The sequence below is a fragment of the Salvia hispanica genome, chromosome 2 (genome assembly GCF_029641045.1).
Source record: "Salvia hispanica isolate PSC_SH4W2 chromosome 2, Shi_PSC_v1, whole genome shotgun sequence".
NCBI classification, from domain to species: domain Eukaryota; kingdom Viridiplantae; phylum Streptophyta; class Magnoliopsida; order Lamiales; family Lamiaceae; genus Salvia; species Salvia hispanica.
The window spans coordinates 22,616,578-22,629,705 of record NC_142693.1 but is presented as its reverse complement, the minus strand read 5'-3'; the positions used below and the strand labels follow the sequence as shown (position 1 = coordinate 22,629,705).

General features: G+C 37.8%; 2 protein-coding genes across 2 annotated transcripts; one reads left to right on the top strand and one right to left on the bottom strand.

The window, feature by feature from the left end:
- Positions 1-1,635: 1,635 nt before the first annotated feature.
- LOC125217621 (late blight resistance protein R1-A-like) lies at positions 1,636-5,413 on the bottom strand. Its single transcript, XM_048119146.2, has 2 exons — positions 2,215-5,413; positions 1,636-1,903 (listed from the first exon to the last, which is right to left on the bottom strand). Exons 1-2 carry the CDS (start codon positions 5,181-5,183, stop codon positions 1,876-1,878), a joined length of 2,997 nt encoding a protein of 998 aa, XP_047975103.1. The 5' UTR covers positions 5,184-5,413; the 3' UTR covers positions 1,636-1,875.
- A 3,589-nt stretch (positions 5,414-9,002) lies between these two features.
- Positions 9,003-12,789, top strand: LOC125203435 (putative late blight resistance protein homolog R1A-10). The gene is made up of 5 exons (XM_048101777.2): positions 9,003-11,709; positions 11,870-11,902; positions 12,103-12,280; positions 12,347-12,453; positions 12,531-12,789. The coding sequence occupies exons 1-5, from the start codon at positions 9,095-9,097 to the stop codon at positions 12,583-12,585; spliced, it is 2,988 nt and encodes a 995-aa protein (XP_047957734.1). The 5' UTR covers positions 9,003-9,094; the 3' UTR covers positions 12,586-12,789.
- The last annotated feature ends 339 nt before the right edge of the window (positions 12,790-13,128 follow it).

Sequence of the window (13,128 nt, the reverse complement as noted above, 5' to 3'; positions counted from 1 at the left end):
ATGGAACAAATAGAGTATAACAATGAAGATACAAAGGAGGATATTATTATGAAGAGGACTCGGAGAATACAGATGAGAGAATGAGGAAGGGGATTATGAAAGAAGAAGATTATGAGGATACAAATTAGGAGAACAAGGAATATGATTATGATAAAGATTTTGATGGAACAGGATATGAATGAATAGGATTATGAAGGTTGTGAGGATATAGATTATGATTAAGAAGATTATATGGATACAAATTGATATACCTATCCTACTCGGCCTGGATATTGCCTATGCAGTTGGATTGGCACTTAATCAAAGAAAAATGTGGAGTTTCCGTCTGTACAATCTGAAAATCAGTTGGCTGATATACTGACTAAAGCGGTGGGATCCAAGAATGTGGCAAAGATTCATAACAAGTATTACAATCCGCTACGGAAATCATGATAAAGATTGAAGCCAAGATTTATGTTTTAATACGTGACGTAACTTGAGGGGGAATGTTAGCAATCCATATTGGTAATCATGATAAAGATTGGAGCTATGATTTATAATCTAATCCATGCAATTATTATGTAAATAATAAATTGATCTTTCCTTATACATACATATTAAAACCCTATTAAAGGATGAATCCTCAGTTGTAAATACACAACAAAATAAAAGTAGGAACAAATCAACACATTTCCAATCCTCTCATGGCCTGCTGCAAACACAAGTAAATCAAAAGGACTAGAAGCTTTGTCTTGAAAGTTGAATGATATTATCGTTTCCTGTTCATTTTTAACATACAATTGAGCTCTTTTAAATTCATTGCAGCAGATACCACTCTGACGACGAGGAAACCGACACAGGGGATGATTATGATGACATATCCAGCTTGGGAAAGGATAGTGAAGGTATTATCATACATGTGAATGTTATGGAGAGAGATTGTTACATTTATCATTTTTTACACTAACAATCTAAATCAAGATAAGTTAATAATGCAGCAAATTAACATATCGTATCTGCGTGATACAGATGATGATGATGAAGATAATAAGGATACCGAGGATGAGGATTCAGGCAATGAGGATTATAAGGATACTGAGGAAGAGGATTCGGACGATGATGATTATAAGGATACTGAAGATGATGAAGATTATTCAGATTCGGACGAAGAAGATAGGAAGAAGAAGATAATAAGGTCAGTTAGGAGGGGGATTCAGAAGAAGAAGATTATGAGGTTTCTGAGGAAGAAGATTATAAGGAAGCTAAGTAAGAAGATTCGGACGACGAAGAAGATTGGGGTGAAGAAGATTATGAGGATATGGAGGAAGGGGGTTATGAGGAAATAGAGGAAGAGAATTATGATGATGATTATGAGAACTGTGAGGATACAAAGGATTGAAGTAGATTATGATGAGACTAAGGAATAGAATGATGAAAAGAAATAATTTAACTAAAAATTTAGTGACCAAAAATGGTAATTCGACTTGTGCTAATTTTTCAATGAAATAATTGATTTTAGTCATTTTCAAAACATACCAAGTGCAGCAATCTAATAAAATGTACTCATACAAATAAAAACATTAGTATATAATCTAATTTAATTTTGAATTAAATAAATATAAGTAATAAAGTAAACATCCAAAAGAGAAATAAATCTACTGAAAATCGAAAACTGAAGTAACCAATTAAAATCGAATGATCTGATTCAATTTATTTATTACATAAAATGCTGATACTCAACAGAGTGAATATCTATCAGCATACATATAATGAACCTTCAAACACACCAACACACATAGATCTTCGCCAAGAGCTTTCACCGCCAGCCCCTTCTGGTATTGGTAAGAGCTTGCCGGTCAAATGCGGGTATCCACCTATGGTTGTATTTCTTACCGGTCAAACCACGTTGGAAATGACCTGGGGCCTGAAAATCGATAAACAGATATAAGGTATGGTGAGTGCACATAAAGGCTAACTAAGTAAGTATTATCTCTGTCTCTTAAAAATTTTCCATTTTTTTCATTTTAGCACATCCCGGCCATTCCATTTTTCGTAAATTTTTCTTCTCACTTTATCGGCTTATTCACATATAAACTAAGCATGACACAACGTTTACAAATAAATACAAATGACGGATGCAGAAAAAAATATTAGTATACGGGTGCCACTTATTTCCACTCATCAGAAAATCACGTACGATGTTTCAAAAAAGTGGAGAGAGTAGTAAGAACTAACCTCAGCTGGAAGTTGTCAGTAACAGATTTCTTGTCAAAAGAAGAAGTGGCAGCAACTTCAAGGTGGGTTCGATCCGGTCGAAATTGCTTGGCACAAGCCAAGGCTAAAGGATTGCAGTTCACTAACTCAATCTTGCCATTTTCACGAGTCGATGGCCAGGACAACTCTTTTAGTTTGTAGCAATGTTTCATGCTTAGGTAAGTGAGGCTACCGAAGCTTCCAAAACTCGGTTTCCATTGCTCCAAATCACTGTCTTCAATCATAAGAAACTTAAGATACCAAAAGCTTCCCCTTTTCGCTTCCCACTTTGAACCCTTGAAGGCATACGATCGCAACTTTAGAACTTCAAGCACCGACAAAGAGCCAACGACATCCATGTATTCCCACGGAAAACCCATGCCACTCAGATGCAACTTTCTCAGAAGGTGTGGAAGCATCAATGGACTAGGAAATGCTGCGGGCGGGGCAAGATAGAGGTACTTAGCCCAAGGATTTATGATACTACATTTTAGTATCTCCAAATATTTGTGTGATGAAATCCAACTAAAGAAGCTCAAAAGATTGGTTTGGTCATCATAAGGCGTTAGCTCAATCCGGACGTCTAGTTTCCTCGCACGAGGAGCCTTTCTCAAGACTTCGATGATAGTGCAAATGTTGCCATTCACACCTATGAGTGTTGAGAGGTTTTCCAAGGAAGCAACGTGATATGGAGCAACGAGGTCCTTTCCCAAGATTTCAATATGTACTAACTCTTGCATGTCCCATATTTGTATTGGTATATAGGATACTGTTTTAAGGCATTGAATGTTCATATGGGGATGGATGATCAAGAATTGAAGGTTGAAAAGTTTGGATATGGATGTAGGGAGATCTCCGTTGCAAGTTAGAGCAAGGTACTTTAGCTGGACCAGCTCTAGAATTTCTACTGGGAAAATGTAGAAACGGAGTTTAAGAGCATCTAGCTTCCTAAGCAACTTGAAACCGGCATCTATTGGGGTCGGATACGGGTGGTAAGGACCATTGAAAAGGAGAAAGCGTGTAGAGGATGCACAGCTCAACTCTATTGAGTTGTAGAAATCTTTGTTGCCAAATAAACTGTTTCTATTTTCGAGACACAAACCACGCTGACCTTCTACACCTTCTTCGCCTTCTTCACCTTCTTCACCTTCTACGCCTACACCTTCTTCACCTTCTTCGCCTTCTACGCCTTCTACACCTTCTACACCTTCTACGCCTTCTTCGCCTTCTTCTTGGTCATCAACAAGCTTATTTAAGGAAAGATAAAACTTATTCTTCCCGGCTTCGTCTCTACACAGGTACCGCCATGAAGAATGAAGGAAACAAGTTTTGAAAAGGGGAAGCCACATTTTCTTCTCATTCCAATTGATGGTCTTCTTCTTGAATAACACGAGATTCTTATACATACAAAGGTCGAGCAACCAATGATTCAATAGAGAAATAAAATTGTGATTTATCTCGCTTCTGTCAAGGTGGTACCCTCCTGCTATAAACATATCCAGGATCTTTGATATGGGGATCTTGTAATCACGAGGGAAAACACCCATATAGAGAAAAGCCATTTTAAGATCCTGGGGTAAGTAGTCGTAACTTGGGAAAAGTACCTTAGATATATCTTTATATGCATTTGTGAAGACTGAATTTCTCTCTTCTGCTACTTTATACCAGTAGTTTAGATTTCTCTTCTTGGATTTTGACAGGATGCCGGCCACTGTGACTACCATAAGAGGAAGACCTTCACATTTTTCAGCAATTTTGGTGGCGGCTTTGTCAAGCTGAATAGGGCAATCATCATTACCAAACACCTTGTGGCATAGTAGCTCCTTGCTCTCTCCTTCATTCAAAAACCTCACCTTCATAAAAGAATTACTCGATAACGGCGGTGGAAACAAAGGATTAAGCACCGGAATCGCCTTGAGATCTCGAGCAGTTACCAAGAATAAAATTGACTTATCTTTGGCCCTTGGTATGGAAGTTATCAAGGATTTTAAAACCTGCTCCTCCCATACATCATCCAACACAACGAGACATCTCTTTCCCTCCAAACTCCGTTTCATCTTGGTTTTCGATCTTCCTTCAACATGTGTAGCTCCACACATTTGAGCTAGAATGCCTCTTGAAACTTGATTGTGTTGGACTTTTCTTCCCACTGAGACCCACACACGACACTCGAAATGGGTGACGACATCGGGATCTTCGTATATTTCCCGAGCAAGAGCCGTCTTCCCAACCCCGGCCATTCCAACAAGCGCGTGCAGACGCTTCCTGCCATCACAAATAACTTTGCTTTTGAGTTGTTGGAATTGATCCGATAATCCAATCATCTTCGCCTTGGGTCCATGGACACCAAATCTCGAGGAAATTAATTCTCCTTCTACTTCTACTTCTTCTTCTTCTTTCTCTTCAGACATGTTGGCTAATTCATCAATGTATTCCTCCTTCATATCTTTGACTTTCTGGGTGAAGGAAACGGCATCGTCTAGCTTATCCGTCAAATCAATGTGGAATAACAAGACATCTCTTTCATATTGTGAAGGCTGATGATGTTCATTCATCATTCTTCTTGATCTGAGCCAGTTTTCTATGTCTTTATACCCTCTTCTTCGTCTTCGCCTCCGTCTTCTTCTTCTGTGGATGTTAATTATTGATTCTAGTTGGTGTGGATCAGGGTCTGGAAATTGGAAAAGAATCTGCTCCCGGACAAGAGATTCCAGCTTGTCTTCGAATTTCCATATCGTATCTTTGATTCGTTTATCCAAAGCGTTCACCTTCGTCCTGCTCTTGCTGACGCTTGTGGTGTCAAGGCATTTGAGGATGTCTTGCAATGGCTCAAGCTCGTTGTAGGCGCGCTGTATGATATCTCGAGAGGGCTCAACAAGATAAATATAAGAAGAATTCAGAATATGCAGAATTGTATTCTTGAGAGAAATAACTGCACCCCAAGCTGTCATTTCTCTTATAGGGGAGTTGGTGGTGGTGGTGTCGGAAAAAGGAATAATGTTGGCCGCAGAGAAATCGGATTGATGAGGATGGAAATACTCAATCAAGTAAAGAAATGGAAGACACTCTTCTCATGCTTGCTTTTAGGTTGGATGAAAATTTAGAGTAAAACAGACAGGGTTGGGGTTGTATTATATGCAAAACCGGTTTTAAACCGTAACACAGGGGTCATTGTTAGTTCGTTTTTAGGTCATTTTAGAACATCTTGTGAGAGTCGAACATATTGCACATAAAATGTTGATGAAATAAAAACATACTGCCAATAATGAACTTCGTCTTATCTAACAATGTTCTTTCGTGTCATACATATTGCACGTAAAATGTTAATATAAACTAACAAAGTGCTACTAATTATGAACTTCATTTTATCTAACAATGAACTTTCGTGCTTTAGTTCTGCGTTCTGCATTTAAAATTAGTTATGTGTTGTTACATGGTCCATTATTTAAGCCAACAATTAGCATTGCTCAAGAAAATAAGTTTATGGCGGCTGTAGAAATTCTTATAACTACTTTTCAATGAAAGGAATATTTTACCAGAAACGTTTATTTGTACTTATTTGCTGAAATATATTCAAATTTGGTGGTTGTTTGAACTTAAGAAATCATTCTATAGCTGCCAAACTTTTGGCATTTATAACATGGTTGAAACTGAGAGTCATTTATAACAAACACAAAGTGAATCACAACAACTGTTAGATAAAACTAAAACATACAAAAATGAAAGAGAACTTTCAGACTAACATTGTAAAAATCCTGTGGAAACAATTGGCCTAAAATTGTTGGAGTTTCGATGTTAAGAAGAGATCCAAAATGAACATAAAGCGAAACGCAGAAAATAAATACATATAATCACAAATATAAAAGAGATGACGCATAAATTGTTTACCTAATTCAATACAATATGTAGGCGATGTCAAGCCAGGGATAAAAAACAATGTGCATGATCTCAATACCTAATGATATAAGACAAGATACCAACAAACACCTTTGAGCCTTTGATCATTAAGCTAACAACCATTAAGCTACGGTGGATGATAATCTTAACATGTAATGTAATGTCAAAATACTAAACAAAATTAAATCAAGTAATAATTATTTTATCATTAAGAATGCATTTAATTATAATACTACAAACAAGATTGAGCAGTAAACAAGTATATTAGGTGTGAGTGAAAAATGACATACCACCAACTACAGCTCGCAATTAGAGCCCTAACTTAATTAAATTTTAATTTGATGTTAGTCAAATGATGTTTAGGTCGTAATTGCCTTTGTTTTACCTTTGTAGTCTATAAATGAGAATTTCTTTTGTTTAAATGTTTAATTTTACTAAATATTGATGACAAAATTAGTACTTTGACAAGTCAACACATCAAATGATGATTAATTAGGTGAATGTTTATATTTCATTTGATTTTTTTTTTTATGTATTTTTCGACGAAATGATGTTGTTTTGATCTATTTAGACATTCGAACATGTCATCACGTATCAAGACGACAACGTTTTAGAACTTTTTGATGCTGCCTTTGATATAATTTGATTTTGTAATAAATTTGCTACGAGCTAAAAGTTCATGTATTTTTACTACCTTCAAAGTTAGTTATAAAAACCTGAAATAGGCCTATATTTGCGGGCTATTAACCCATTAAATATTGCTATAGGTCGGATTTGATTGATCATCATTCAAAAATTGAGGTTGGACTATTAGCAAATGGAAATGACTAAGTGTATAATTTGGGCTTTATACAAGGGCCCTCAATAAATCTCAGGCCCAATATTGATTTATTTTGTTAGAGTGATCTATTATTTCAAGCCTTATGAATTTTGTGGTTTTATTCTTTAATTCATAAAATTGGTTTTAATTTGTCACGGTGGGAGAATTAGATACATTCATTTTGTAAAAATCATCCATCACAATTTGAGACTATAAAAATTTGTCACGTGAAATTCAAGATTCAATAAATTTAACTTTACCAAAATCTCCAAAATTGAGGATGGGCAACTATATTTGTCACATATTCCCTATTTTAATCCCCACGTGAAGAGAATAAAATTTCACTTTCAACGTATTGTAGTACTAACTCTTTTGATATAAATTGGGCCGGGCTGAGATATTTCGGGCTAATTGATCTCTCTTACAAGCCCGATGAATAAAAAATAATTAAAATAAAAATGATTAATAGTAGATCCAAACTTCTTTTACAATTATACTATTGATACATACAAATATCTTTATCTGCATTTGAATAAATAACGACATTGTTTTAACTTTTACCTTTACCGGTGGACAATGCATTAACGAAGGATTTACAAGCATGTACTCCTCCATTCCATCACAACAAATGTCTCAATTTCCTTTTTATTTGTCACACTACACATTTCTATTTTTTTTTTTTAAATCTTTCTCATATTAATATAAAATTTATATTTATTTTTTTCTCTATTTAGCACATAAATAAAATCTCTTAAATCATGTGTACCCCTCCGTGACATATTTTGTGGTATGAAGGGAGTATTTTTCTTCTTTTTAGAGCATCTCCAATGGCTATAGCCCAGCAATAGCCTAGCCAAAAAATCCTCCTACCACATCATCTAGGACTAGAAACATAACTGTCACATCATCAGAACAAGAAACTGGACTAGCACTAGGACTAGCCACAATAAACAAAATCATAAAAAACAAATAAATTACAATCACGCAAAATACGGAATTAAATTTACGACACAGATACGGGAAAATGCAATAATTTTATTTAAATTTAAAAAAAGTACATTAAAAAAAATTACATAATTTAAAAAAAAATCCCTCCTGCTTCCACGCACGAGCCCCGCCTCACTCCTCGTCGCCACCGTCGCCGCTACCCGGAAACCCCAAATCTGCTGCATCTGAGTCCCCGGCGTCTCCCGCCTCCCTACGTGCGGCAGCCAAATCGGCCCGCATACTCTGGAGGAGATCATGAAGAAACCCCTTCTCCACAGGTCAGTTGCCGCCCGCCATTCACTTATGATTTTCCACATGTTCACCTGCGTTTGTTGACGCGCGAGGTGGGAGAGCTCGGCTGACGACCTGCATCCCTGGCATACATCCCGGCATCATCTGCATCCCATGCCCGCCCTGCACCCCCTGCCACCCCGGCTGCACGGCATACTACTACCCCGGCTGCCATCCCGGCATCATATGCGACCAAGGGTACATATTGCAGTACCCGCCCATCGGACCCCATCCACCTCCCACGGGTACCGTGGGAGTTTCCGACCCGCTCGTCAATGGAGGCACTGGATGAGAGTCGTTGTTGTTCTCCATTTCGTGTTATTGCTCTTGTACAGAAATTAAAAGAGAGAAAAACTCATTAAAACAAGTGATGCAAATGAAAATGACGTGCAGATCGCGTATATATAGAGTTTCGAAAATTTTTAAAAAAATAGCGTTGGTCGATCGCTAGCCGATTGGGATCCTACAATGGCGGCCAGCGGATCTGCTAGCCCATCGGCCAACACCCGCGAATCGACGTGGACTAGCTGATCGGCTCACCGATTTGGCGCTCGCCGGTTGCAATGGTCGGCTAGCGGACCGGCCAGCGCCCGGGAATCGGGTAGCCAGCCCCCTTGCCGCCATTGGAGATGCTCCTAATAGAACAAATCTGGCTTAGCAAAAGAGCAATCTTATCCTATCTTATCGGAAATCACAAATTTCACTTTAGTGTCTCAATTATGGAGTAGGATTTCAACTTTTAGAAAGAAAACAAAACATTTCTTATCCAATCTGACTTATAAATTATTGAGGGATTGAAACTCGCATCATGATTAAATCAATTTTCTACCATTATCAGTTTTTCTCCATTCTTCTCATATCAGAGAAATGACAGCTTATGGTTCCGTGAAATCTCTTAGGAATACAATTAACAATATTCTCTGTTGTTCTCGTTTTAGCCCTGTTGGTCGCTCTCTACGAATCATTGAAGGCGTGTACAACAAGTTGGAGCATTGGGAGGAAATTCTGGAAAGATTGGACTCGACAAGTCCAAGCAGGAGCAGGAAGAAGGTGAATGCTTTAGATGGAATAATCAAAGACGCAATTTGGAGATTTGAAGACTCATTGGAATCTCTTCTCACTCATCACATTCCTTCACAGTCTGAAACTCTTCCCCAAATTGTCTCCATTGATCTGGAGAGTCTGCAAAATGATGCAAATCCGTTGATCCAGAAGCTCAATGATACGAAGGAGGAGTACATTTATGAAGTCGAGAATATGCCTCAAGACGAACCTATTTCCTCATCTATTGGTTTCCATGGAACAAACTCAAAGATGATTGGATTATCAGACCAATTTCAACGACTCAAAACCGAACTTCTGCAATCACTAGGGCATTCCGGCTGGATGCGTGCGTACGGAATTTATGGAACCGCGGGAGTTGGAAAGACTGCTCTTGCTATGAAAATTTACGAAGATCCGGAAATTCAGAGCAAATATGGGTGTCGCGTGTGGGTCACCGTAGGCAGAGTACCTCAGCCCATCAGTCAAATTTCACAAGGCATTCTTGCTCAACTGGTTGAAGATGAAAAATTTGGTGACCAGAAATGTCTCGTTGTGTTGGATGATGTTTGGGAGAGGAAGGTATTCGATTGCTTGAATTATTCCTTATCCTTCATACAAAAAGAATGCATTCAAGTCTTGCTAACTTGTCGACATCAAAAATGGATTAATGGTATTCCATTTGGTGGATGCAATGAAGTGCGGTTTTTGAATGAAGAAGAAAGTATGGAACTACTATGCGAGAAGGTGTTTGGCGATGAGGTTTGCCCTCCTCAGCTTCACAAAGCTGCCACCAAAATTGCCAAGCTTTGTGAAGGCCTCCCTCTCTTGATACTCACTGTTGCTGACATCATATCAAAATCCGAACATAATAGAGACCCAACCTACTGGAATGAAGTAGCAGAAAAGAGGAATTCAGTCTTCACAGATGCATGTAATCAAATATCAAAGGTACTTTTCCCAAGCTACGACTACTTACCTCAAAATCTCAAAATGCCTTTTTTGTTTATGGGAGTTTTTCCTCAAGATTATAACACTCCCCTTTCCAAGATCATTATTATGCTAGCTGCTGAGGGGTTGTCGGATGATTGGGAATGTTTGAGAGAGCTAGCTATCGAGTACAGCCTTGTTTTGCGTAGCTTGAAGAGTGTGGATAAAACTTCACAAGAGTTTTCTGTTAGAGAGTATAAAACTTGTCGACTTCATTCTTCGTGGCAGCATGTATGCAGAGGAGAAGCTAGTAAGAATAAGTTTTACCATGTCTTACATAAGTTGATTGATGCCTTAGGAGAAGGTCTAAAAGGTCAGCGTGGCCTTTGTCTCGAAAATAACATTTTATTTGGCATCGAAGAGTTTCGCAACTCAGTTAGATCCAACTGTGCATCCTCTACACGCTCTCTCTTTTTCTATGGTCCTTACCACCAATATCCAATTCCTATAGATGTCGGTTTCAGATTACTAAGGGAAATAGATGCTCTTACACAACGTTTCTACACTTTTCCAATAGAAATTTTGTCACTAGTCCAATTAAAGTATCTTGCTCTAACTTGCAACGGAGAAATCCCTCCAACTATATCCAAACTTTTCAACCTCCGAGCCTTGATTATCCATCCACATTTGAATATTAGACGTTGTGAAGCTCCATCATATGTACCAATACAAATATGGGATATGCGAGAGTTAGAGCATCTTGAGATATTGGGAAAGAGTCTTGTAGCTCCATCACATGTTGCTTCTTTGAAAAAGCTCAAAACACTTGTAGGTGTGAATGCCAACATTCGTACCATCATGGTACTCTCCAGAAGAATTCCTAACATAGAGAAATTAGGGATACAGATTGACCTGAGGCCGTTTGATGACTCCAATGACCTTTTAAGTTGCTTTGGTTGCATTTCTACATTTATAAGTTCCTTAAACATACTCAAATTCAGTACCACAAATCCTGTGATCAAGAATGGTCAAATTTTCCCCGTGACTCCGGGGTCGTTGAAGTTGCCACATCATTTGAGTAAGTTGCATTTGAGTGGCTTGGGCCTTCCCTGGGAATACATGGATGTCACTGGCTCAATGCCGACACTTAATGTCCTCAAATTGCGTTCCTACGCCTTTCGGGGTTCATGTTGGGAAACAGAAAGGAAAAGTTTTTTGGGGCTTGAGTATCTTCTAATTGAAGATAGTGATTTGGTGCAATGGAAACCAGGATCGGGAAGCTTCCCTAGCCTTACGTACCTAAGCATGAAACATTGCTACAAGCTGAAAGAGATTCAGGGGCCTGCTTCTTTATGCCAAGATGGATCTAACAGCATACTGTTTGAATTGGAGGATTGTAATCCTTTAGCTCTGACTTGTGCCACCCAATTACAACTAGGTGCTTATGTTACGCTTCGTGTCATTGCCTCTTCTTCATTTTACGAGAAACCGACAACCATCAAATTTGAAAGGTTAGTTCTTAATATGAATGTTAAGATAATTGTGAGATTTCTAATTTTAATTTGGCTCAGAACAGACTTAATTTAAAATTTGATGTTATATAATTATCATATTAAATGTTTTATGTTGCTATAACTTCAAAATATTTATATATGATGTATCAATTTTCAGGCATGGAGACGTCGACATATCTAAGATACAGAGGTGAGACACTGAGTTTCCTATCCGCGTGTTTGTTAAAGACTCAATTCCCACATCGGTTGTGAGAACAACTGGTGTGGGGTATATAGACTAAATGAGCTCTCTCTCCTAACAGACTAGTCTTTTGGGATGAGTTCACATGTTTAGTTTGTATAAGTGTTCAAAATCAACTGTTGTGTAATTGGGTTTTTACGTGAATCTAGGAATTACAGCAGTCCCTACTTTCACTGGTTGGAAGATACTGATGATGAAGATATGAGCGATCACGAGGATGAAAAGGGGTTGGAAGATACTGATGATGAAGATATGAGTGATGACGAGGATGAAAAGGAAGAGAGGATTACTATGAAGAAATTGCGAATCAAGGAGAGAATGATGAAGGTATTATTAATATATGTGAGCAAATAAGAGGTTAGTAAAAAATTGGTACTAATGTTGAGGATACAGGCGAGGGCGTTGATGGGGATGCGGATGAGGAGGATGAGGAGGCGAATGGTGGCAATTATGTGTATGATCATGAGAAAACAGAGGCGAGTGCAATCGTCAAGGAGCATGTGAGTCTGTAGATTGTGTTGTTTGTTTTATGTAGAGAAATGTGGTATTTGATGATGTGTTTGGTTGTTTTTGGCAGAGGAGTGTTGAAGAAGATGGTAGGCGTATGCCAATGTCGAAGAGTATGTGAGTGAAATAAGTTAGTGGAATGTGGGGTCTACTTATTATTTATAGTAAAAATGAAAGTGGACAACTAATGGAGTACGGACGAAAATGGCAAAAATGGACAATTAATTAGGGACGGAGGAGCATGTATTAAGTATTTTGCGGCGAAATGATGTTGTTTTGATCTATTTAGACATTTCAACATGTTATCTCGGACGACATCTTTTAGAAAATTTTGCATGCTGCCTTTGATACAATTTGAGCAAAATTTGATTTTGAAAATTAGTTTACGAGCTAAAAGTTCATGTATTTTTAATTACCTATTTGCGGGCTATTAACCCATTAAATAACCAAGTGTACGATTTGGGCTTTATATAAGGGCCCTCAATAAATCTCAGGCCCAATATTTATTTATTTTGTTAAAAGAGCCTTATGAATTTTGTGGTTTTATTTTTTAATTCATAAAATTGGTTTTAATTTGTCACGGTGGCAGAATTAGGTACATTCATATTGTAAAAATCATCCATCACAATTTGCGACTATAAAAAATTGTCACGTGAAATTCAAGATTC